This window comes from Entelurus aequoreus, linkage group LG09, assembly GCF_033978785.1.
Source record: "Entelurus aequoreus isolate RoL-2023_Sb linkage group LG09, RoL_Eaeq_v1.1, whole genome shotgun sequence".
NCBI lineage: Eukaryota > Metazoa > Chordata > Actinopteri > Syngnathiformes > Syngnathidae > Entelurus > Entelurus aequoreus.
Window position 1 is genome coordinate 37,911,584 of NC_084739.1, and position 25,180 is coordinate 37,936,763.

At 40.8% G+C, this 25,180-nt stretch overlaps 2 protein-coding genes across 3 annotated transcripts in view; one reads left to right on the top strand and one right to left on the bottom strand.

Annotated features, from left to right (window-relative positions):
- Positions 1–3,151, top strand: part of LOC133657406 (heparan-alpha-glucosaminide N-acetyltransferase-like) — a 91,576-nt gene extending 88,425 nt beyond the window's left edge. Inside the window, exons 17-18 of one of the 2 annotated variants that reach the window (XM_062058700.1) lie at positions 1,557–1,669; positions 1,762–3,151. In XM_062058700.1, the coding sequence (XP_061914684.1) occupies positions 1,557–1,669; positions 1,762–1,943 (295 nt within the window). In that variant the 3' untranslated portion in view covers positions 1,944–3,151. The remainder of the gene's footprint in view (positions 1–1,556; positions 1,670–1,761) is intronic. The other variant, XM_062058699.1, reaches the window with a different exon arrangement.
- Positions 1–25,180, bottom strand: part of pcbd1 (pterin-4 alpha-carbinolamine dehydratase/dimerization cofactor of hepatocyte nuclear factor 1 alpha) — a 163,544-nt gene that overhangs the window by 96,390 nt on the left and 41,974 nt on the right. The window lies entirely within an intron of this gene.

The window sequence follows — 25,180 nt, forward strand, 5'->3', positions numbered from 1 at the left end:
CTACTGAAAATGTGACCAAATCTGCTGGGTCAAAAGTATACATACAGCAATATTAATATTTGGTTACATGTCCCTTGGCAAGTTTCACTGCAATAAGGCGCTTTTGGTAGACATCCACAAGCTTCTGGCAAGCTTCTGGTTGAATTTTTGACCAACTTGCCAAGGGACATGTAACCAAATATTAACATTGCTGTATGTATACTTTTGACAGCACATTTGGTCACATTTTCAGTAGACCCATAATAAATTCATAAAAGAACCAAACTTCATGAATGTTTTTTGTGACCAACAAGTATGTGCTCCAATCACTCTATCACTAAAACATAAGAGTTGTAGAAAGTATTGGAAAGTCAAGATAGCAATGACATTATGTTCTTTACAAGTGTATGTAAACTTTTGATCGTGACTGTATATATGGCAGCATGGTGCTGTTGCCTCACAATAAGAAAGTCCTGGGTTCAATCCCAGGGCTCAGGGGCTTTCTATGTGGAGTTTGCATGTTCTCCCCGTGACTTTGTGGGTTCCCTGCGGGTACTTTGGCTTCCTCCCACCTCCAAAGACATGCACCTGGGGATAGGTTGATTGGCAACTCTAAATTGGCCCTAGTGTGTGAATGTGAGTGTGAATGTTGTCTGTCTATCTGTGTTGGTTAGGCTCCAGCACCCCCGCAACCCCGAAAGAGATAAGCGGTAGAAAATGGATGGATAATGGATTTTTAGCCACTTTAACTATTGCCTTACCAGCTGGTCTCAGGCTTGTCAGACTTAAAAAAACAAAACATTGGAATTATTGTACAAACAAGCAATTAAAGTTATGGATAAAAAACCTTGGCACTACCTTCACTGTGTCATTGTAAAAAAAATACAGTATTTTAAACTGGGACAGTCTTCACACATTTGCAGACTTAAACGTGACCTATAAAGTACTGCATGAATTGGCTCCAGATCCTCTGTTCATCAGCCAAAGAAACAGCCGTGGGCGTGTCACTCGAGGCTCTGTCAGAGGTGACTGTTATATTCCTCTGCGCAGGAGCACTTTCAGTTAGTCGGCCTGGTCAGTAAGGAGCGCTAATGTGTGGAACTCAGTACCTGAGGAGGTTAAACTGGTCACAACTTACAAAGCCTTCACAAAAAAATTTAAAATGTGGCTTATCAACGCCTACAGCTGCCAGCACTAAAAGATGATCCTGTTTTGATGCTAAGATAAATGTTATGTTGTGATGTTGTATTTTATTTTGTATCATATTGTGTATGTGTTGTGTGCTTTTATTCTTTTTCTCTCTCTTTCTTTTCTTTTTCTTTTAAACTGTAATTTTACTGCCTTTTTTACATCATGGCCAGGGGACTACAGATGAAAACTAGCCTTCTGGCTAATTCTGGCTTTTTTAACTATGTGTTTTCTGAAATTGCATTGTCCCCTTTGAAATAAACTAATCTAAACTAAACATGGCCACATGCAAATGGCTCCACAAACATGAAAGAACACGTGCTTGCAAAATGAATGGATAGATGTAAAGTGTACATTGTTGTTGTAGTAAAATGTTTGTCTGTCACCAGGTCATTGTCCTTTGTGACGTGTATGGGCTGTTTCTCCTTCCTGTTGCTGGGAGGCGTGTACTTTATCTGTGACGTAAAGGGATGGTGGGGAGGCCAACCATTCATATATCCAGGTACTGATCGATCATGGCCCCATTAAAAATAGACACATTTTCATTTAAATCCCACAATCAGGCTGTTCATCTATTTGTGCTTTCGTCCTCAGGGATGAACTCCATCTTCGTGTATGTTGGACACTCGCTCCTGGGTTTTTACTTTCCGTTCAGCTGGGAGATGCGCTTCCAGGAAAGCCACTGGGAGTTGCTCTTTCAAAGCCTGTGGGGAACAGCATTGTGGCTAATTATTGCTTACCTCCTCTACAGGAAGAAGTTTTTCCTCAAAATTTGACCTAGTGTACAGGACTTGTCCCTACATTCTATATACCATTCTAGGCTTGTTTCAACTTTAACTGTCTCATAATCAGTGTTGGGTTAGTTACTGAAAACCAGTAACTAGTTACAGTTACTAGTTACTTTATTTCAAAAGTAACTCCGTTACTAACTCAGTTGCTTACACCAAAAAGTATTGCGTTACTGTGAAAAGTAACTATTTAGTTACTTCTTTTTTTCTTCTTTTTTTTAAGGCTCCCATTAATGCCCTTTTAGCCTTCATGTCAGTACTGTTATTGCACTGGAGAATAATACAATGTGTTGATCAACTTGACATGCATTTGCATCACTGAACTCTGCTAAGCAATGTGCTCTACATACAACACACAAAGACAAAGATATGTTACAAAGGCCAATTTGTTTCTGGCCAGAACAAATGGACAAAACTATTTTAAATAGCTGCAACATAACATACATAAGTAACAAACAGCATAATAACAACATAGCTGTAAAGCAAGGAAGGCACACACTACATACACAAAGCCTAACCATGCATTTTTTCCTCAAGGAAATCTGACACAAAATCATGTCTGAAGCCCAGAACACTCTACACATTTCCCCAGTTTTAGTTTAGAGATAAGGAGAGATTGGCCTGGCCCACTAGGATCCCTCTTTGTGTTTGTTAACTTTATAGTCTATACATTTGGAGTGATGTGATAATCAAACACTCTAGAAGTCTAGAATGAAAGAGTATTTAAGAGAATTGACAGCAATGTTCCCTCTAAGGCAGGTGTGGGCAATTAATTTTCACCAGGGGCCGCATAAGCAACCCGAGCACTGCTGGAGGGCCACACGACAATATTTCAATAAAATTTTGCTCAATGTTATTTTTGATGTACCGTAAAATAAATAATAATGATGATAATAATAATAATTTAATTTAACCTAACTTAACATTATACAAAAGCAGATTGCTTTTGATGGTCACTTTATCCTGCATTATCCAACATTTTTCCCCGTCAGATTTGGACAACCATCTGTTGTTAAAAATAGTTTTTAATCATATTTATTTTATATTGTTTTTTATATTGGTTTTATATGTAATTGTTTTTTCTTTTTATTCAGTCATTGGTGGAGCTAAGGATTATATTTGAATATTGTTTTTAATATTGTTGTGCAGCACTTTGGAAACATTTTGTTGTTTAAATGTGCTATATAAATAAAGTGGATTGGATTGTCACACCTGCCAGCTTGTCCCATTTCAGTCCTAACATGTCCAAACACGCATTTACCTATGTGAACAAATCATTACCTGTGGTTGTCTCTTTAATTGACTGCATGGCTGCCAGCTCCTCCGTGATTTGAAAGTCTGCAGTTATCCCACGTAAGAAGAAGAGCAGCTGGGCGGTGTCACGTACATCACAGCTCTCATCCAAAGTTAGCGAAAAACAGTCCATGTCTCCGGGCATATCAGCGCAACAAAGTCCAATAAGCACTCCTTAATAAACTCTCCGTCAGAAAACGCCTTACTTTTTCTGGCGCTTTTGTGAGAAATTACGAAACTTGTCCTGATGGCTGCATCCCTGGGGGTGTGAAATATGGCAAAAAGTCCTTGTTGGGTTTGCAATTTTACCATCAACGCATCGGCCTCCCTTGCGCGCGCTTCATCAGACAGATTCCGGTATTTTCCCTCATGCTTCGTCGTGTAGTGGCGATTAAAATGATATTCTTTAAACACAGCAAGCTGTGTACCACACATTAAGCACACGGCTTTAATTTATGTAAAGAAATACTTGGCAGTCCATGTCTTGTTGAAAACACGCCATTCGTCATCAACTTTTCTTTTTTTAGCGTCTCATCACTTGTCTCTATGCACCTTCACTCACAGGTTCCCCCCGGCCATACGGCCACATTTCAAAATAAAAGCAGCACAATTGTATTGCGCGCACGACATAGATGTTTTTTAAACTTTATTTTGTCATTTGTGATTGCGCCGTTCAATTCACTCACAATCGCACACGCGCATACGTCCACACGGAAGTAATACAAATAACGCTTTTCAAAACAAAAGCAGCACCGTTGTATTGCACACTCGACATAGATAATTTTTTTAATTTATTTTGTAATTTATGATTGGCCTCACGCGGGCCGGACAGGGATGCGCAAAGGGCCGGATGCGGCCCGGGGCCGGTGAATGCCCAGGTCTGCTCTAAGGTGTGCGCCTGTGCAATTGCGCACTGCTCAAGCATCTCCTGCGCACGGCATATCTATGCCACGCACAAAATCAAATAAAAAAATAAGCCCATAACAATTTTCGACACGACACGGACACGACAGAGAAAACAGTTTTCGTCATCATTGTTCAAATATTGTAACGTCTGTCGAGACGCTTTGAGGACATGAATTCCATCCATCACTTTACTGAGCAAAACTCTTTATTGTCGGCCATAAACACATCACCAAAACATTAGTAAAACAATTATATCTAGCAAAAGTGGTCATTTTCTGCAGAACAAACCAGACCAAAAGCAACTTTGTTATATCAACAGCAGCCGCTCGCTCTTTCTCACTTGCGCCAACAAATGCACATATGGCACTTAGCCAGTGATGCGTTTACAGCCACACAAAAAGTCGGACAACTCCAATACCACACATAAAGTGTCATTCCAGGTCGTTACACTATGACTTACCAATCAAATGTGTGCTTATTCTAGTGTCATTTATTAGGAATCTTAATTTATAAATATTAATCATGAAATGCTGTTAGTATATACCAGGGGTCACCAACCTTTTTGAAACCAAGGGCTACTTCTTGGGTACTGATTAATGCGAAGGGCTACCAGTTAGATACACACTTAAATAAATTGCCAGAAGTAGCCAATTTGCTCAATTTACCTTTAACTCTGTTATTATTAATAATTAATGATATGTATCTTTGTGGAAACACTGATCATCTTAATGATTTCTCACAATAAATATATATAGAAACAGATAAATATCAATATGCAACACTTTATTTTTATATTTTCTCTAAGTGCACATTTTTCAAATTGAACATTTTCAAATGATCACTTCTAAGACAGTCTTGTGAAATCACAATATCCCATTTTAACTAGCTAGCCACTAACATTTTTTAACAAATCATGAATTACTTTGCAACATGTTTGTACAAATAATAACTCATGTAAAATACAAAAGTAAACTCTCAAATTTTTAAATCATGTCACACTTCGAACTGGACACTGTGTTGTCTGTCTTTTTGTAAATAATCCAGACGAGGCGTGTTGGCTGAGTTCTAAACGTTTACTCATAAAGCGTGCTCATCACAACCTTCTAGCTCCCGGCATGGCCACATACACCACCACATCTCTGGCTACCGCGCATGCTCATAACTCCCGTTGCATGCTGGGTAGTGTAGTTCTTATATTACCTGGAACATAACATCACATCTTCCCCCCTATAAAGAAATAGTGTTTAACTCAACAAAGTGTTATTTTTTTGTTTGTTTAGCATTGTAACCACATTTGCAATCATATAATTTTCTCTTTATAGACATCTCTTTCAACAAAGACACATAAACAGTTATGTCAACACTTTTTTTTTTTTTTTTTTTTAAACTCTCAAGACCTCAGAATCCTTAACAAGTCTCAATCAGCCTCTTTGGTGGCTGAACATGTCTCTTCGGTCTAGAGTTAGACAGTCTCTCAACAGCAGGTGACGCGGACGCTGCTGTCAGTCCTTGGTCAGCAAGGTCAGGCTCCGTGTCAGCAAGTTCTGCAGGTCCAGCTGAGTCCTGTTGAGCCTTCTCCTGAGCTGCAATGTTGCCTTCAGTCAGCTGTAGTTGAAGATCCGTGCGGTTCCTTCTCAGAGTCGGTCCATTTTCCATCTGGATCCTATACGAACGTGGAGCAACTTCCTCTTCCACCTGTCCTTTTTGTCTCCAGGTGCCTGTAGAAATGTCTCTGAGACGCACGACGTCTCCTGGCCTCAGCATAGGCAGGTGTTTTGCCGTTCTATCATGCAGCTGTTTTTGCTTCGCTTTTTGTACTTCCTTAGTGTGTCTGATTTTGTGTGCGCCTTTGGGTGTCAGCAAATCCTCGTTGACTGGTAGGTTGGAGCGAATGCGCCTACCCATCAGCATTTGGGCGGGTGACAGTCCATTTTGTAGAGGTGCACTACGGTAGATCAGTAAACTTTTCTGAAAGTCATCTTTGTCCTGTGATTTTTTTAACAGGTTTTTTACTGTTTTTACAGAGCATTCTGCCAAGCCGTTGGACTTTGGATAAGTTGGACTTGATGTGGAGTGTTGAAACCCCCATTCCTTGCAGCAAACTCACAGCTAGAAAACTGGGGACCATTGTCGGAAAACAGTTCGCATGGAACACCATGTCTGGCAAAAACAGTCTTTAAATAACTGACAACTGCTTTGCTCGTTGTTGACTGCAACGCTCCAATTTCCGGATAGTTTGAAAAGTAGTCTGTGACTACCACGTAGCTCCTTCCATCAAAGTCAAATAGATCCGTTCCTACTTTGTAGTAAGGTCTGTGGGGCACTGGATGAGTCATCAGTGGCTCCGCTTGTTGTTTTGGCCTGTAAGTTCGGCAAACTCCACATGACGCTGTTGTTTGGCTAATATCCTGATTGATCCTTGGCCAGAACATTACTTCTCTAGCCCTCCTTTTACACTTGACTTCACCGAGGTGGCCTTCGTGTATCTTTTCGAGCATCTGTTTGCGCAGTGAGTACGGAATAACAAATTTGCTCCCTTTTAGCACTATGTCATCCACCACTGTAAGCTCAGCTCTACAATTCCAGTAGTCTTGTATTTTCAAGGGGCAATCCTTTTTGTTGTCAGGCCATCCATTCTGTACTGTGCTCTTGAGTTCTTTCATAGTTTCATCAGCAATAGTCTCTTTCCGTATTTGTTCTGTTCTGTCTGCAGTCACCGGCAAAGATGTCACTACCATATCTACATATGCCTGTATCTCTGTGCTATTATCACTGTCTGCAAGTTCTCTCTTGTCCACTGCTCTAGACAATGTGTCGGCTGTGTACATATATTTTCCTTGTGTATATATCATGTGCACGTCATATTTTTGCAGTCGAATTAGCATGCGCTGTATTCGTACTGGACAATCATTCAACGGTTTGTTCATGATAGACACCAACGGTTTATGATTGGTTTCCACTTGAAACATCTGTCCATATACATATTGATGGAAACGCTCACATGCATACAAACTTGCTAACAGTTCTTTTTCAATTTGAGCATACCTGGTCTCTGCACTTGTCAGTGCTCTGGATGTATAGGCGACAGGTAGCCACTGCCCTTCATGTTGCTGCAGTAGCACTGCTCCCAGGCCGTACTGCGATGCATCTGCCGAGATCCTGGTGCTCTTCTCGGGTCATAAAACTTTAACATGGGCTCCTGTGTAAGAGTCTCTTTCAGTTTCAGAAAACATTGTTCTTGCTCGTGGGACCATATCCATTCATTCTTTTGTTCAAGAAGACTCCTGAGAGGTGCTGACTGTGTTGACAGTTGTGGGACAAACTTGGCAAGATAGGTGACCATCCCCAGGAAACGTCTGACCTCATCTTTGTTGGTTGGCCTTTCCATGTTGTTGATTGCTGAAGTTTTTCTCGGGTCTGGCTTCACGCCCTCTTCACTCACAACATCTCCCACAAAGGTAAGTGACTTCACTCCAAACTCACATTTTTCTTTGTTAAGTTTCAGGTTCACCTCCCTTGTCTTGTCTAGCACTTGTCTCAGTCTTTCGTCGTGTTCTTTTCGGGTTGAGCCCCACACTATGATATCATCCATCATTGTCTCAACTCCGGGTATGTGCTCAAAAATCATGTGAATGGTCTTATGATATACTTCAGGCGCTGACAAGATGCCGTATGGTAGACGAAGAAACCTGTACCTGCCCTCCGGGGTGTTAAATGTGCACAGTCTTGAACTCTCCTCGCCAAGCTTCATCTGCCAGAAACCTGATGAAGCATCTAATTTGCTGAACCATTTTGCTCTGCAAATTGTGCCATGATCTCTTCCCTGGTTGGTAACTTGAAATGCTCTCTTCTGATTGCTTTATTTAGGTCTCTTGGATCCAAGCATATTCTTAGGGCACCTGTTTTCTTTTGCACAACAACCAGCGAGCTGACCCATTCAGTTGGCTCATCTATTCTTTTAATGACTCCCAACTTTTCCATTCGCGCTAGTTCATCTTTCAGTTTTTCACGCAGAGCAAATGGGACTTTCCTGCACGGGTGCACAACAGGAAACACATTTTTATCTACACATATTTTATGTAGTCCAGGTAGACATCCAAGTCCTTGAAAGCAGTCCTTATACTCTTCCATGAGTGTGTCCTGAGCATTTGTAGTTTCTTGAGATGTCACCACAAACACTCTTTTGACAAGATTGAGCTTGGTGCATGCACTGAGTCCCAGGATTGGTTGTACACTCATATCCACGATCAGTAGCTGTGCTCTCATTTGTCGACCCTTGTGTTTAAAAGTTGCAATACGTCCGCCTTTAACAGGAACTCGTTCTCCAGTGTATCCACTTACTTTGGTTTTTACTGGATGGATTTTGCTCTTTACAGTCAGTGTTTTGTAATCTTCCAAAGATAGCAGGTTTACGTGAGCACCTGTATCTAACTTGAATGGTATTGTTGTCTGATTCACTGTAATTGGAACAATCCATTCTTCTTTTTCAATTGTGCATGCTTGCACCACATTGACAATAAACTCCTCCTTATCATCATCTTCTTCAACTGTGTGAACTTTCTTTCTTGAAGCTGCTTTGCAACACTTTGGATAGTGATTGCTCCTTCCACAGTTGTTACATGTTTTTCCATATGCAGGACAATATTTCGGCTTGTGGCTGCCTCCACATTTACCACATTTAAATTCCATGGATTTGTCTTTTTGATCCTTTTGTTTGGTACACATTTTATTTTTCCATTGTTCTTTATGTATGGCATGCACTGTTGTTTCACCTCTCCGTAGCTCTTTTGCTTGAGCTCTGGTGGTCTCAGCTGCTCTACACATACTGACACACTTATCTAACGTAAGCCCAGTTTCTCGAAGCAGTCTTTCTCTCAGTGCATTATCCATTGTACCACAAACAATTCTATCTCTCACTAATGAGTCTCTCAGAGTGTCAAATTCACATGTTTTGCTTAGCGTGTGAAGCTCTGCCATGTACTGATCAAAAGGTACTCCTTGCTTTTGGTCATGTGTGAAAAACTTATACCTCTCAAATGTCACGTTTTGACGAGGCACAAAGTATTCTTCAAACTTTGTCATTAGCTGTTCCAGAGTCAAATTAGCTTCATCCAGCTGAAAGCTATTATATATGTCCAAAGCATCTTCTCCAATAACATGCAAAAGAATGTGAGCTTTCAGCTTTTCATGATCAGCTCCTGCTCCGCTTGCTGCTAAATATATATTAAATCTTTGCTTAAAACGCTTCCAGTTATCGGCAAGATTAGCATTTAGTAGCATTGGGCTAGGTGGACTTAGCTTTTCCATGGCTGTACTTTGGGGTAGTTACCGGGACTCCACAGCTCTTTGTGTTGTTGGCTTTCCTCCAACTCGGGCACAAGATCCTCTTCTATTTGTTCAATCTGTCCCTTGTCCTCTGTGTCACTTTACCGCCACTCAAAGTCTTCACACACGCAGCAAACTCCTCAGGAATGTGGCGTCCTTCGCACGTTTTCACTCACGCGACCGGAGACATCTTCCTTCCGCTCGTCTTTCGTGGCTCCCTCGTGGCAAACATTCCGTCCGACGCTGCTCACGGCCACTTCTGACACCGTGTGTTGTCTGTCTTTTTGTAAATAATCCAGACGAGGCGTGTTGGCTGAGTTCTAAACGTTTACTCATAAAGCGTGCTCATCACAACCTTCTAGCTCCCGGCATGGCCACATACACCACCACATCTCTGGCTACCGCGCATGCTCATAACTCCCGTTGCATGCTGGGTAGTGTAGTTCTTATATTACCTGGAACATAACATCACAGACACCAAATCTGTTATCTGTTTCCTTGTCAGTTAGTGGGAAGCCTGGCATTGCATGCTGTTAACTAGTGTGTTGTACGCTGGTGTGTAACTTGACACTGCAACTCTGAGTGAGTCTTGCAGATGTGCATCAGTGAGGCGTGTTCTGTGTTTGTTCTTGATGAAGTTCATGTCAGAAAAGGCTGATTCACAAAGATAAGATTTTTCCTCATTGTTTGCAGAACCTTCTTAATCTTTTGGACATATTTTCACAGCAATCTGGCCTTAAGCTTAATTATGATAAATGTAAAATGTTAAGGATCGGAAATCTAAAGGGAACGTCCTTTCGAATGGAATGCAAAGTGCCTGTTTTGTGGACAGATGGACCAGTTAACATACTTAGTGTTGTTGTCCCAGAAAATCTGGAAGATCTAGGCTCAGTAAATTATGATAATCGACTAAGAAAGCTGGACAAAATTATGCAATTATGGAAAGGGAAATCCCTAACCTTGTATGGTAAAATGTCTATTGCCAACTCGTTAATTATTCCTCAATTTATTTATTTGTTTTTGTCATTACCAGCTCCATCACAAAACTTTTTTAAGATTTATGAGCGGAGGGTCTTCGATTTTGTCTGGAACGTCAAACCAGAAAAGATTAAAAGAAAGGTTTTGTACAAAGAGTATGAATATGGGGGCCTGAAACTTCTCAACCTTGAAGCTATGTGTCTGTCTTTAAAAGCATCAATTGTTCCAAAGATGTATTTAAACATTGAGTGGTACACAAATGTCCTGTTGGACAAAAAACATGTACTGTATCAAAAGAATTGTATCCTTTTTTACAAGTGATCCCCTCCCAGAGAGTCTGCTGGGAAACATGGCAGGGTTCATAAAGGAAACAATCCACTCATAGTGGTGTTTTCAATTTTATGTGCCAGAAAAAAGAGACGATATTTTGCAGCAGTTAATATGGATGAACTCTAATATTGTAATAGATGGAAAGCCTTTCTTTTGGAAAAATATGTTTGAAAGAGGAATCATTTTTGTCAATGATATTATCAATGAGAATGGTAAAATTATGAAGTATGATGAATTTAGAGCTATGTATGGTGATGCTTGCTCAAGCTTTTCATTTTATCAACTAACTGGAGTAATTGGGAAAAGATGGAAACAAATAATTAATTATGGAACTACTAAATTATTAGTTTGTAAACCTCTAATAAGAAATTCTAGTTGGCAAAAAGGAACTAAAATAAATAGAAAAATATATAATTTTTATTTAATAAATAAATCTTTGAAGGCTGCCTCATACAACACAAATGGAAAATGGGAGGACTTTTTTGACTGCCCGTTGCCATGGGATGCCATATTCAAACTAATCTATAAAACCACTATCGATGTGCAAAATCGTTATTTTCAAATTAAAATTATAACTTCTTACCCACAGGGAAAATGTTAAAATTATGGAATATGACAGAGTCAGATGATTGCCGATTTTGTTGTCAGGAGCCTGAATCCACCCTGCATTTGTTTTGGTATTGTCATATTGTGTCTTTGTTTTGGGTGGAAGTTGAAAAAATGTGTTTAAGGATTGGTTTGTTTATGAAGCTTAATGTGGTTTCTGTTATTTTAGGAGAGTTCATTGACAATCACGATTTAGTCAATGTAATTATAGTACTCGGTAAAATGTTTATTTTTAAGGCCAAAAACAGATATTCACTTAGTATTACTTTCGTTGAAAACAATAATGATGCTAAAAAACATTTAAAAAAAAGATGAGAAGTCCTCAAAGGCTTATTTTGAAAGTATAATTATGTTTATAGATTATATGATATCTGTTGTTGTGTTCCCTAATTTGAGTGACCTGGACATAATCTGGACTGTACATAAATGCTTATTTTGAAAATGTAATTTTGTTTATAAATTATATGCAATCTGTTGTGTTCCCTAATTTTTTTCTGTGTACATGAATGAAGGTGTGTGTTGCTGAGTCCGACTTGGACATTATCTGGACTGGGCCTGGTTTAAAAAACCCTTTAAACAAATCTAATTTCATTGACAACCTGGTCTGTTAAAGATAAGGCCCTTTTTTTAAAAATAAAATAAAATAAGATAAATAAATAAAAAACATTTTCTTGGATAAAAAAGAAAGTAAAACAATATAAAAATAATTACATAAAAAATAGTAATTAATGAAAATGTTAGTGGACCAGCAGCCTATACAATCATGTGTGCTTCAGGGACTGTGTCCCTTGCAGATGTGTTGTCTATGTTGTGGGAACCAGAATATTGGTAGCAGAAAGAAATAACCCCTTTTGTGTGAGTGGGTGTGAATGAGTGTGCATGGGGGAGGTTGTTTGGGTTGATGCACTGATTGAAAGTGTATCTTGTGTTTTTTCTATGTAGATTTAATTTTTAATTTTTAATTTTTTTTTAATTTTTTTAATTTTATTTTATTTTTTTTATTTTTTATTTTTTATTTTTTTTAGAACAGGCCCGCGGGCGACTCATCTGGTCCTTATGGGCGACCTGGTGCCCACGGGCACCGCGTTGGTGACCCCTGGTATATACTAATAAAAATGTATTTTTTACAAACAGGAAGTTGCAGGAATGTACACATGATCCCCTGCTTACATCTCATTGTGCAACATGTGAATGTTTTAATGGGAACTAAATGCAATGTCTGAAAGGGGTACAAATTATTTCCAAAGCAGGACCTCCACCCAGACAAACAATACAAGTACACAGTTCATGAAAAACAATATTTGTTGTTATTGTCATTGTAAGTGGGCCTAAACACTTATATTAGAAAAGGAAATGACTGCTGTCATTTGATTATAAAAATAAGAGAATGTTGTCTGTCTATCTGTGTTGGCCCTGCGATGAGGTGGGGACTTGTCCAGGGTGTACCCCGCCTTCCGCCCGAATGCAGCTGAGATAGGCTCCAGCGACCCCGAAAGGGACAAGCGGTAGAAAATGGATGGATGGATGGAGATTGAACTTGTTATTTAGTCAGGTTTGAGACAGGTGTGCTGCTGGTGTAGCCACAGTGTGCACGTCTGACGTTGCTCACATGGGCTCCACTGAATGCTCAGGGAGTTTTTGCATTTGCTCACACATGAACAATTAGAGGGAACATTGATTGACAGAGTGTGTACTTTCAGTGCTGAATGATGAGCAGAGGCAGAGTTAATCCTTAAATGGTGGTGGTGGAGGTGAAGTGGCATCGGAGTCTCTGTCTCTCTTTACTAGCTACGTCGAAGCATGTTGCTTATGTAGCTTGTTTCAGCAGCTTTGAATTGCTGTTTTGGGCAGTAGATGGGATCTTTGATCCAAAGCACAATTTACATTTAACTAAAATGTTATTTTCTTTGTGCTCGACAAAAGAAAAGTAGTGAAAATATCTCCATGTTAACAAACTCGACTTCTGGCTCCGCCATGATCAGACACGCCCCCCACCCCCTTCTCCTCCCGCCCCACACTCACACTCACAGAGCGCACGTCTCTCTTCTCTGGCTTATGACACAAGAACGATGACACTACAGCGCTCCGAAAAAACACACTTTATACTACATTAAAAGTAACGTAAAATAACGCAGTAACGCATCATGTAGTAACGGTAACTGAGTTACTGGATATAAAATATAACGCGTTAGATTACTAGTTACCCGCGTTACTTTGTAACGCGTTAGTCCCAACACTGCTCATAATACACATTTTTAACTATTGCAAATGTATTTTTTGGAAATTATTTCATTTGAGTAACAGTACTGAAAGGACTAAAAGTAACAGGAGTGAGTTTTTAGCATACAATTCGAAATACATGAAATATAGCCACACTAGTTTATACAAAAAATGATAACATCACAGGATTTTTCAGGTAACAGGACTGTGTTTATATTTCTCCCCCCAAATTGAATCGACTCTAATACACGGAAAAATACATGACATAATTTACTTCTGGCCTTCCGGGGTCTGCAGAGATTCTGAATGATGCGACTTATGGTAACAGGACTGAGTGTGTGTTTTTTAAAGATAACAAACTAAAGTAAAATTTGGAAAATCACTCATATAAATATTAACTAATACATTTCTAATGTACTGTAACATATTCATATTAAAATTGTAGGTTTGTTGTTTTTTTATACAAATGCTATTTTTCTAGAATCCAAAGTACAGAAGTTAAAATATGTCAGAAAATTGTATTTAAAGTATCAAAAAACTTTCCGTTCTGAGTTTCCAATGAACAGACAAGAAGATGTCTTTGTTGTACCAAGCAAAAGTCTTGGAAGATTCCGCGGTATGCGATGGAAGGAGACGGGAGGTGTTATCCATTGTCCTCAAAAACCTGCCCCAGCTGGATCCGGGACGAGCCCAAGCCCGAGACATCCTCTTCTTTTGTCTTCAATGTGACCGAAAACAATGACTGTTTTACATACTTCCCATTCCTGCTGAGACATGTGTTGTTGCGTAAACATTGAATATTTAAATAAAAGAGGAGACGAAAACCTTCTTCGTCAGAGCGTGGGTGACACTGTAGAGGTTACAGTGTTGACACGGCATCTCCTCAATTGAGTCCAAATTTTATTCAGTCTCTGTTTGATTCCTTGCCTTTTTGTCTTGTTTAATAGATGTCATCAGTGTTTGAACCTGACAAAATACATTTTTAACTTGTATTTATTAAATATGCAATCAGATTGTTTTGTTTTTCTGTATAGTTTGTACTGTTTTGTTTTCACTATCATGGTACATGTATGTGTCCGAAATAAAGTTTGATGATACCAATCTGTACTTTGCTTAAAAATTTGTTTTTTTTTTACAGTTGATTTCATCATGCATTTATACATACGTATTTGATTAAGTAGTTTTGTGAAAAAATGTAAAATACTTCAATGTTAAAAATTTTAGTTGTCAGTGTTTGTATTGGTTAGAGATTGTACTCACGCTAAATATTCCTTCAAAAGGGATGCACATTCAGGGAGACACAACTACATTTCCTCATTCCGTGTTGCACACATGCAGGGGTTGTGTAAAATTCCAGGAAGGTGCGTGTTGTGCCAGAACACTGGCTCAAATTTGAAAGCATACTGGAACGAACGCATTGAAGCCGCTTCTAAGATACTCATCCACACCACCACACACACACACACACACACACACACACACACACACACACACACACACACACGCACGCACACACACACACACACACACACACACACACACACACACACACACACACACACACACACACACACACACACACACACACACACACACACACACACACACACACACACACACCAAGCAGGAGGACACAAGAAGCTAACAGCTAAAGCTTTAATGTAATGTAGGACTGATCGATCCAGATGTCGATCCTATGGATACCTAGTTTATTATCAGTATATAAACCATACTAAAGTGATTATATCGATATTTTTCCTTTTCTTGTTCTTATTATTACAAAATATTTTTGGGGTGGCTTTTGTTATTGTTTACAAATTCTCTGGATACAGGAATGGGAGCCACTTCCCAAAACCAACTTTTCTTACCTGATGGTACCTGCTCTCATGTATTTGGGATCCCCATAATATAATAATATTTTAAATCAAACCGTGTAGACTTTGTAGAGATATTTATCAAATATTCTTCCCTTCCTTCATACTTCATCCAAAAGAGCCATTTGGGATTTGTTCTGTCCTGTGACATCTGCAGATAGCTCCATATATGGTAGAGATTTACCCAAAGATCTTTGTGCAAGTCTGACATTGAAGTTCGACGCTGTAGTCAATAAGTTCCTTTTGTTTGTCTATCCTCTTGTTGGGGGCAGAATGGCTCGTACATGCACATGCATCCTCCGCTGTTGCCTTTTCCAATACAAAGTAGCATATAGTGCTAACTAATATCTGTCAGTAGACTCGCTATGGAAGCGCTAAAGACTAGTTAGTTAGTTAGTTAGTTAGTTAGTTAGTTTATTATTTCTTCGGTCAGTGGTCAACAAAATAAAGTAATAGTTTTACATTCATAAATTGACAATTTTATAGACCGAAAGGGTTTAGGCTGAAGTTGAGCACTTATTTCGCCTAACCCTATAAACAATCTCAAATACTAGATGTAGTAAAACCAGGAGAAATCGGGCTCTGAACTTGAGCTTAATAGTAATATGAAATTTCCTTTACACAACATATTTTAAATACACCTTGTACACATCATGAACACTGTTCAAATATATACACAGTAAAGATATAGACAAACAGTTGTGAAATATTCCTGTACACGTGTTGGTTAAACATTTGTAGCAATAATATGCTATATACAAACACTTATACTTGCATTATTATTTATATCCAACATTTAGTTTTGTAACAAACATTAACTACTGATGTTGATTCAAGACTACAACTGACAGGGAGAAGACACAGTCGAAGTGGGGGCACGTATAAAAGACCGCCCACAAAACGATGCATTGTGACGAGACAGTCAGAAAGCGGCTTGAAGATGGTCTGTAAATCATAATCTATACAACATTTTGACCACCATTACATGTTATGTAGACCACAAGGAAGTGTTTTAAATGTAGAAAAAAAATCACCCCTTTAACGCAAGTTGACGATTGCCTCTGATCATTTCCTGTGCTGCACCAGTTGTTCACAATATGTTTCTGTCAAGATTCGTTGACCAGATCATGTTTTATTTTAGTTTGAATCCCTTAGTTCTGTTTTCAGCACCCCTGGGTTTGTGTTTCTTAGTTGCCATGGGTGCTGATTATTTTCACCTGCCTCTGATTAGTGTTCGGGATGCTCACCTGCTCCCGGGCACTAATCAGAGAGCTATTTATATATATTATATATATTTATATATATGTGGGTTCTGTACCGAGGATGTCGTTGTGGCTTGTACAGCCCTTTGAGACACTTGTGATTTAGGGCTATATAAATAAACATTGATTGATTGATTGATTGATATTTATTCCTGCCTTTCGCCACACTCGGTCTGTCTGTCTTGTTTGCTCATGCAACAAGTTACATTAAATACCTTTCTGATTCCTGTTCTTCTACTAAGCTTCGCCATAGCGGCCCACGCTATCGGCATGCTTTTCTGTTGATTTGTATTTCCTGACTGATTTATGGTAAATAAATCATTGTCCTTTACTGTACTGCATCCCGGGGAAACGATCCGCGCATTAACATGCGACCCCGCCGTAACAGTCTCAGACGATGTTTGATGTTATCCACTTCATCTGAGCAGTATTAAAGGTGTGTCGGTATAGTAGGCGCCCATCTGACACATATTCTGAGCTAATGAGTGCTCGGCACAAATACAAATGAATCTTTTTGTCTCGCTCATCCTTGTGGCGCTCCCAAGAGAATGCCCATGTGCCCCGCAGCTAAAACCCTCACTGGGCAAAGGGTCCATTTTCACTTATTTTTAAGCGGCTGAAAATGGCCAAGTAGCAAAAGATTATTTAACATTAAAGCTTCAGTTATGTGCGGGGCATTTATGCCAATTTCTGCAATTAATTACAGTGATTAAATCCAATATAGTGAGTTGGTACTTAACAAATTAGATCGAGTGATTGCGCAACACACCAGGTCACAAGTCTGTTGCCATGACCACTCCTCTTTTTCTTTGTGTGTTAGCGCGTGTTTGTGTGCCAGCAGCCATCTGCTGTGTGAATGACAGTACTTTAATGGCCTACAGAAACCCACTACTACCGACCACGTAGTCTGATAGTTTATACATCAATGATGAAATCTTAACATTGCAACACATGCCAATACGGCCGGGTTAACTTATAAAGTGCAATTTTAAATTTCCCGGGAAACTTCCGGCTGAAAACGTCTCGGTATGATGACGTTTGCGCGTGACGTCACGGGTTGAAGCAGACATTTTGGAATAGCACGGTGGCCAGCTTAAGTCGTCTGTTTTCACTACATAATTCCACAGTATTCTGGACATCTGTGTTGGTGAATCTTTTGCAATTTGTTCAACTAACAATGGAGACTGCAAAGAAGAAAGCTGTAGGTGGGATCTGTGTATTAGCGGCTGGCTACAGCAACACAACCAGGAGGACTTTGAGTTGGATAGCAGACTCGCTACCGTGAGTACAGCTTTGGCTTCCAAACATTTGATCGCTTGCCCGTACGTGCGTGCCGCTATGTGCATGTCACGTACGTAACTTTGGGGAAATAAATGTTTCTTGCCGACTCTGATGGCGGCCGGGGTGTCGTCGAAAGCTACAACGCCGTCCGCCGCCGCGCCGCTGTCCTCACCTGTCTGGGTTGACTTCCTCCGTCTCCGGGCCGCCGACCGCACCGATCATCGTGGTGAAGTCCTTCGTCGCGCCGTTGATCGCTTGAACGCAGGTGAGCACGGGTGTTGATGAGCAGATGAGGGCTGGCGTAGGTGGAGAGCTAATGTTTTTAGCATAGCTCTGTCGAGGTCCCGTAGCTAAGTTAGCTTCAATGGCGTCGTTAGCAACAGCATATGCTAGGCTTCGCCAGGCTGGAAAGCATTAACCGTGTAGTTACAGGTCCAGGGTTTGGTAGTATTGTTGATCTTCTGTCTATCCTTCCAGTCAGGGGCTTATTTCGTCTGTTTCTATATGCAGTTAAGCACGATGCTATCACGTTAGCTCCGTAGCTAAAGTGCTTCGCCGATGTATTGTCGTGGAGATAAAAGTCACTGTGAATGTCGATTTCGCGTTCTCGACTCTCATTTTCAAGAAGATATAGTATCCGAGGTGGTTTAAAATACAAATCCGTGATCCACAATAGAAAAAGGAGAGAGTGTAGAATCCAATGAGCCCTTGTACCTAAGTTACGGTCAGAGCGAAAAAAGATACGTCCTGCACTGCACTCTAATCCTTCACTCTCACTTTCCTCATCCACGAATCTTTCATCCTGGCTCAAATTAATGGGGTAATCGTCGCTTTCTCGGTCCGAATCGCTCTCGCTGCTGGTGTAAACAATGTGCAAATGTGAGGAGCCCTTCAACCTGTGACGTCACGCTACTTCCGGTACAGGCAAGGCTTTTTTATCAGCGACCAAAAGTTGCAAACTTTATCGTCAATGTTCTCTACTAAATCCTTTCAGCAAAAATATGGCAATATCGCGAAATGATCAAGTATGACACATAGAATGGATCTGCTATCCCCGTTTAAATAAGAACATTTAATTTCAGTAGGCCTTTAACAGGGGTCAAGATGCACAACTCACATTAATGGGAGCAACGCCTCTCACACTCATCCTGTTGGAGAATCAAGGAAATTAAATCCAATACATCAGAGAATGTCAAGCAACCCTTTAGGAGCGCCCTACAATTCAGGGCCTGGGGCCAGATCCGACCCGCCATATCATTTAATATAGCCTGAAAATAATATGTAAATATTAAAAATTATATTTTGACTAAATGTATTCATTTCTGCATTTTGACAAAATACTGCATTCAATTGCATATCTTTTAAAGGCCTACTGAAATTTTTTTTTTTTAAATTTAAACGGGGATAGCAGATCCATTCTATGTGTCATACTTGATCATTTCGCGATATTGCCATATTTTTGCTGAAAGGATTTAGTAGAGAACATCGACGATAAAGTTTTGGTCGCTGATAAAAAAGCCTTGCCTGTACCGGAAGTAGCGTGACGTCACAGGTTGAAGGGCTCCTCACATTTCCCCATTGTTTACACCAGCAGCAAGAGAGATTCGGACCGAGAAAGCGACGATTACCCCATTAATTTGAGCCAGGATGAAAGATTCGTGGATGAGGAACATGAGAGTGAAGGACTAGAGTGCAGTGCAGGACGTATCTTTTTTCGCTCTGACCGTAACTTAGGTACAAGGGTTCATTGGATTCCACACTTTCTCCTTTTTCTATTGTGGATCACGGATTTGTATTTTAAACCACCTCGGATACTATATCCTCTTGAAAATGAGAGTCGAGAACGCGAAATGGACATTCACAGTGACTTTTATCTCCACGACAATACATCGGTGAAGCTCTTTAGCTACGGAGCTAACGCGATAGCATCGGGCTCAAATGCAGATAGAAACAAAAGAAATAAACCCCTGACTGGAAGGATAGACAGAAGATCAACAATACTATTAAACCATGGACATGTAAATACACGGTTAATACTTTCCAGCTTGGCGAAGCTCAACAATGCTGTTGCTAACGACGCCATTGAAGCTAATTTAGCAACGGGACCTCACAGAGCTATGCTAAAAACATTAGCTATCCACCTACGCCAGCCAGCCCTCATCTGCTCATCAACACCCGTGCTCACCTGCGTTCCAGCGATCGACGGAGCGACGAAGGACTTCACCCGATCATAGATGCGGTCAGCGGCCCGGAGACGGAGGAAGTCAAGGTGAGGTCGGTGGCTAGCGCGTCTGCTATCCATCTCAAAGTCCTCCTGGTTGTGTTGCTGTAGTCCGCCGCTAATACACCGATCCCACCTACAACTTTCTTCTTTGTAGTCTTCATTGTTCATTAAACAAATTGCAAAAGATTCACCAACACAGATGTCCAGAATACTGTGGAATTATGTGGTGAAAACAGAGCTTTTTGTATTGGATCTAATGGGGTTAGGGTCACGCGCAAATGTCATCATACTGAGACGTTTTCAACCGGAAGTTTCGCGGGAAATTTTAAATTGCACTTTATAAGTTAACCCGGCCGTATTGGCATGTGTTTCAATGTTAAGATTTCATCATTGATATACAAACTATCAGACTGCGTGGTCGGTAGTAATGGGTTTCAGTAGGCCTTTAACAAGCTGTTTTTCCCCACAAAAATACACTTACTGCTATTCAATGAGAGCTAATCGGATAAATAGATTGTTTAAAATGGCCACAAAGGTCAAGGATCATTAAAGGCCTACTGAAACCCACTACTACCGACCACGCAGTCTGATAGTTTATATATCAATGATGAAATCTTAACATTGCAACACATGCCGATACGGCTGGGTTAACTTATAAAGTGCAATTTTAAATGTCCCGGGGAACTTCCGGTTCGAAACGCCTCTGAGGATGACGTATGCGCGTGACGTAGCCCGGGGAACAGAGGTATGCCTTCCACATTGAAGCCAATACGAAATAGCTGTTTTCATCTCATTCTGGATGTATTCTGGACATCTGTGTTGGTGAATCTGTTGCAATTATGTTCATTGCATTATGGAGAAAGAAGCAGAGCAAGCAAAGAAGAAAGTTCTCGGTGCAAAGTGGACGTATTTTGCGAAGGAAGTCAGCAGCAACACAACACAGCCGGTGTTTCAATGTTTACATTCCCGAAAGATGCAGTCAAGATCGAAGAACTCGGATAACAGAGACTCTAACCAGGAGGACTTTTGACTTCGATACACAGACGCCTGTAGAGAACTGGGACAACACAGACTCTTACCAGGATTACTTTGATTTGGATGACAAAGACGCAGACGTGCTACCGTGAGTATGCAGCTTTGGCTTCCAAACATTTGATCGCTTGGACGTACGTGCGCGTCATGTACGTAACTTTGTTTAAATATATAAGCTTTATGAACCTTGGGTTAGGTCAGGGGTCGGCAACCTTTACCACTCCAAGAGCCATTTTGGCAAGTTTCACAAATTAAAGAAAATAATGGGAGCCACAAAAAAAAATTTCAAATTTAAAATGAAAAACACTGCATACAAAACTTAAATTGCTTTGTGCTATGTTAAGCAGGGGTCTCAGACACACGCACCGGCACGCACCTTAAAATGGAAATTTGATGTTAGTGCGGCCCGCGAGTTTTGAATGAATGGCGCTTGATAGCGTCATACTTGCCAACCCTCTCATTATTTCCGGGAGACTCCCGAACATCAGGGCGTGATGACACTGCTTTTGGCACCCTCTACAGCCTGCCCAAACATTGTACCTGCTCGACCACATGTAGAATGCAGCTTCAGCTTGCTCACGTAAGTGACAGCAAGGCGTACTAGTTCTGCAGCCACACAGCTCACACTGACGGTAGCCGTATAAAACAACTTTAACACTGTTACGTTACAAATATGCGCCACACTTTGAACCCACACCAAAAAAGAATGACAAACACATTTCTGGAGAACATCTGCACTGTAACACAACATAAACACAACACAACAAATACCCAGAATCCCATGCAGCCCTAACTCTTCCGCTCAACCGACGCACGGAGGGGGGGAGGGTTGATGTGTGGGGGGGTTTGGTGGTAGCGGGGGTGTATAATCTAGACCGGAAGAGTTAGGGCTGCATGGGATTCTGGGTATTGGTTGTGTTGTGTTTATGTTGTGTTACGGTGCGGGTGTTCTCCAGAAATGTGTTTTTCATTCTTTTTTGGTGTGGGTTCACAGTGTGGCGCATATTTGTAACGTAACAGTGTTAAAGTTGTTTTATACGGCTACCGTCAGTGTAAGCTGTGTGGCTGATGACTAAGTATGCTTTGCTGTCTCCTACGTGTGCAAGTAAAAGCTACATACATGTGGCGGGCTGGCACGCTGTTTGTAAATGCTATAGAGGACAATTACTGCAGTGCGATTAGGGCACGCCCTTAATTTAGTAATTAGAGTGAAAATAGGATTATATTTGCCCTGGGAGTTTTCTAGGAGAGGCACTGAGTTCCATAAGTCTCCTGGGAAAATCGGGGGGTCGGCAGGTATGCAGCTGAGCCGCATCAGAGTGGTCAAAGAGCCGCATGCGGCTCCGGAGCCGCGGGTTGCCGACCCCTGGGTTAGGTGAACGGTCTTTTGGGCTGAGTGATTTTGTGTGTTGATCAGGTGTTTGAATTGTATTGGCGTGTTCTATGGAGCTAGGAGCTAGCAGAGGAGCTAGGAGCTAGCATAAACACCTAGGTGTTTTTATGCAGGATTAATTTGTGGCATATTAAATATAAGCCTGGTTGTGTTGTGGCTAATAGAGTATATATATGTCTTGTGTTTATTTACTGTTTTAGTCATTCCCAGCTGAATATCAGGTACCGTGAGTAGCAGCTGCGCTTCCAAACATTTGATCGCTTGCCAGTATGTGCGCGTCACGTACGTTACTTTGTTTAAATATATAAACTTTATGAACCTTGGGTTAGGTGAACGGTCTTTTGGGCTGAGTGATTGTGTGTGTTGTGCAGGTGTTTGAATTGGATTGGCGGCTTATATGGAGCTAGGAGCTAGGAGCTAGCATAGGAGCTAGGAGCTAACATAACAAACACTTAGGTGTTTTTATGCAGGATTAATTTGTGGCATATTAAATATAAGCCTGGTTGTGTCGTGGCTAATAGAGTATATATATGTCTTGTGTTTATTTACTGTTGTAGTCATTCCCAGCTGAATATCAGGTCACCCCCGGCTCTCACAGCATCTTCCCTATCTGAATCGCATCCACTCCCCACTAGTCCTTCACTTGCACTTTACTCATCCACAAATCTTTCATCCTCGCTCAAATTAATGGGGAAATTGTCGCTTTCTCGGTCCGAATCTCTCTCACTTCATGCGGCCATCATTGTAAACAATAGGGAACTTTGCGTATATGTTCAATTGACTACGTCATGCTACTTCCGGTGGGGGCAAGCCTTTTTTTATCAGATACCAAAAGTTGCGATCTTCATCGTCGTTGTTCTATACTAAATCCTTTCAGCAAAAATATGGCAATATCGCGAAATGATCAAGTATGACACATAGAATAGATCTGCTATCCCCGTTTAAATAAAAAAAATTCATTTCAGTAGGCCTTTAAGTATTCAGTATTGTGGTATGTTTCATATTCTATAATTTCATGTTGTGGCGCTAAATAGTAAGAACATGTTAAATGAATATGTAACTGTCAATGTCAATCAAAAATATTTGTAAAGACAGAATTTTGACACAGTTCTTGTTGGATCTGTGTGACTCCCAACCACTGTAATGTCCATCCATCCATTTTCTACCACTTGTCCCTTTCGGGGTCGTGGGGGGTCGCTGTAGCCTATCTCAGCTGCATTCGGGCGGAAGGCGGGGTACACCCTGGACAAGTCGCCACCTCATCGTAGGGCCAACACAGATAGACAGACAACATTCACACTCACATTCACACACTAGGGCCAATTTAGTGTTGCCAATCAACCTATCCCCAGGTGCATGTCTTTGGAGGTGGGAGGAAGTACCCAGAGGGAACCCATGCAGTCACGGGGGAGAACATGCAAACTCTACACAGAAAAATCCTGAGCGCAGGATCGAACCCAGGACCTTCGTATTGTGAGGCAGACGCACTAACCCTCTTCCACCGTGCTGCCCCCACTGTAATGTATCACAGCAATTATCCCATTAATTCCCTAAATTGTCCAAAAACTTGTACTGTGGAACCTCCGTTTACGAACCTAATTGGTTTGTGTAAGTCGAAAAGTTTGTATATTGAAGCACATTTTTCCAAAACAATATAAATATGAATAATGGGTTCCAGCGTGGAAAAAAGTCCATGTTTTAGTAAATGTTTGTAAACTTTGAACACAATGTAAAGTGTTATACAGTACTGTATATCAAACAAACATAACACGGTGGGTGATGGATCAACTTTGCGTTTAATAACAACGCCAAAACAAAAACAACTAGCTTTACTGGGGCGGCATAGCTCAGTTGGTAGAGTGGCCGTGCCAGCAACTTGAGTGTTCCAGGTTCGATCCCCGCTTCCGCCATCCTAGTCACTGCCGTTGTGTCCTTGGGCAAGACACTTTACCCACCTGCTCCCAGTGCCACCCACACTGGTTTAAATGTAACTTAGATATTGGGTTTCACTATGTAAAGCGCTTTGAGTCACTAGAGAAAAGCGCTATATAAATATAACTCACTTCACTTCACTTCACTACTATCCTTATTTGGAGCCAGTCTGGGCACACACACACACTGTCACTAGCCCTGTGGTGCACTCACAATTTGAGGTAACAAAACTCCTTAACTTTAACAGCCAGGTTGCAACAACGATTAGGGAGAGGGAGTGTGGAAAGAGGCAGTGTCGACAACGCTGTGGATACCGCCTGCATGTTTTAAACTTGTTCATTGCTTTTTTTGGACCCATATTGAGCTAACATAACTAGAAAATGCTATAAAAGGCTAAAAAACATTTAAGAAGTACACAAAGTAGAACTTAGAACAGTAGCTCACGACCGCAATGCTCTGCTGAACGTATGAGCACCAGAAATCGATCACGAAGGATGTGCTGACGGGCACACAATGGGTGGATGAAACATTGGTACACTGAGACAAGGCTTGTTTGTCAAAGTGTTTTC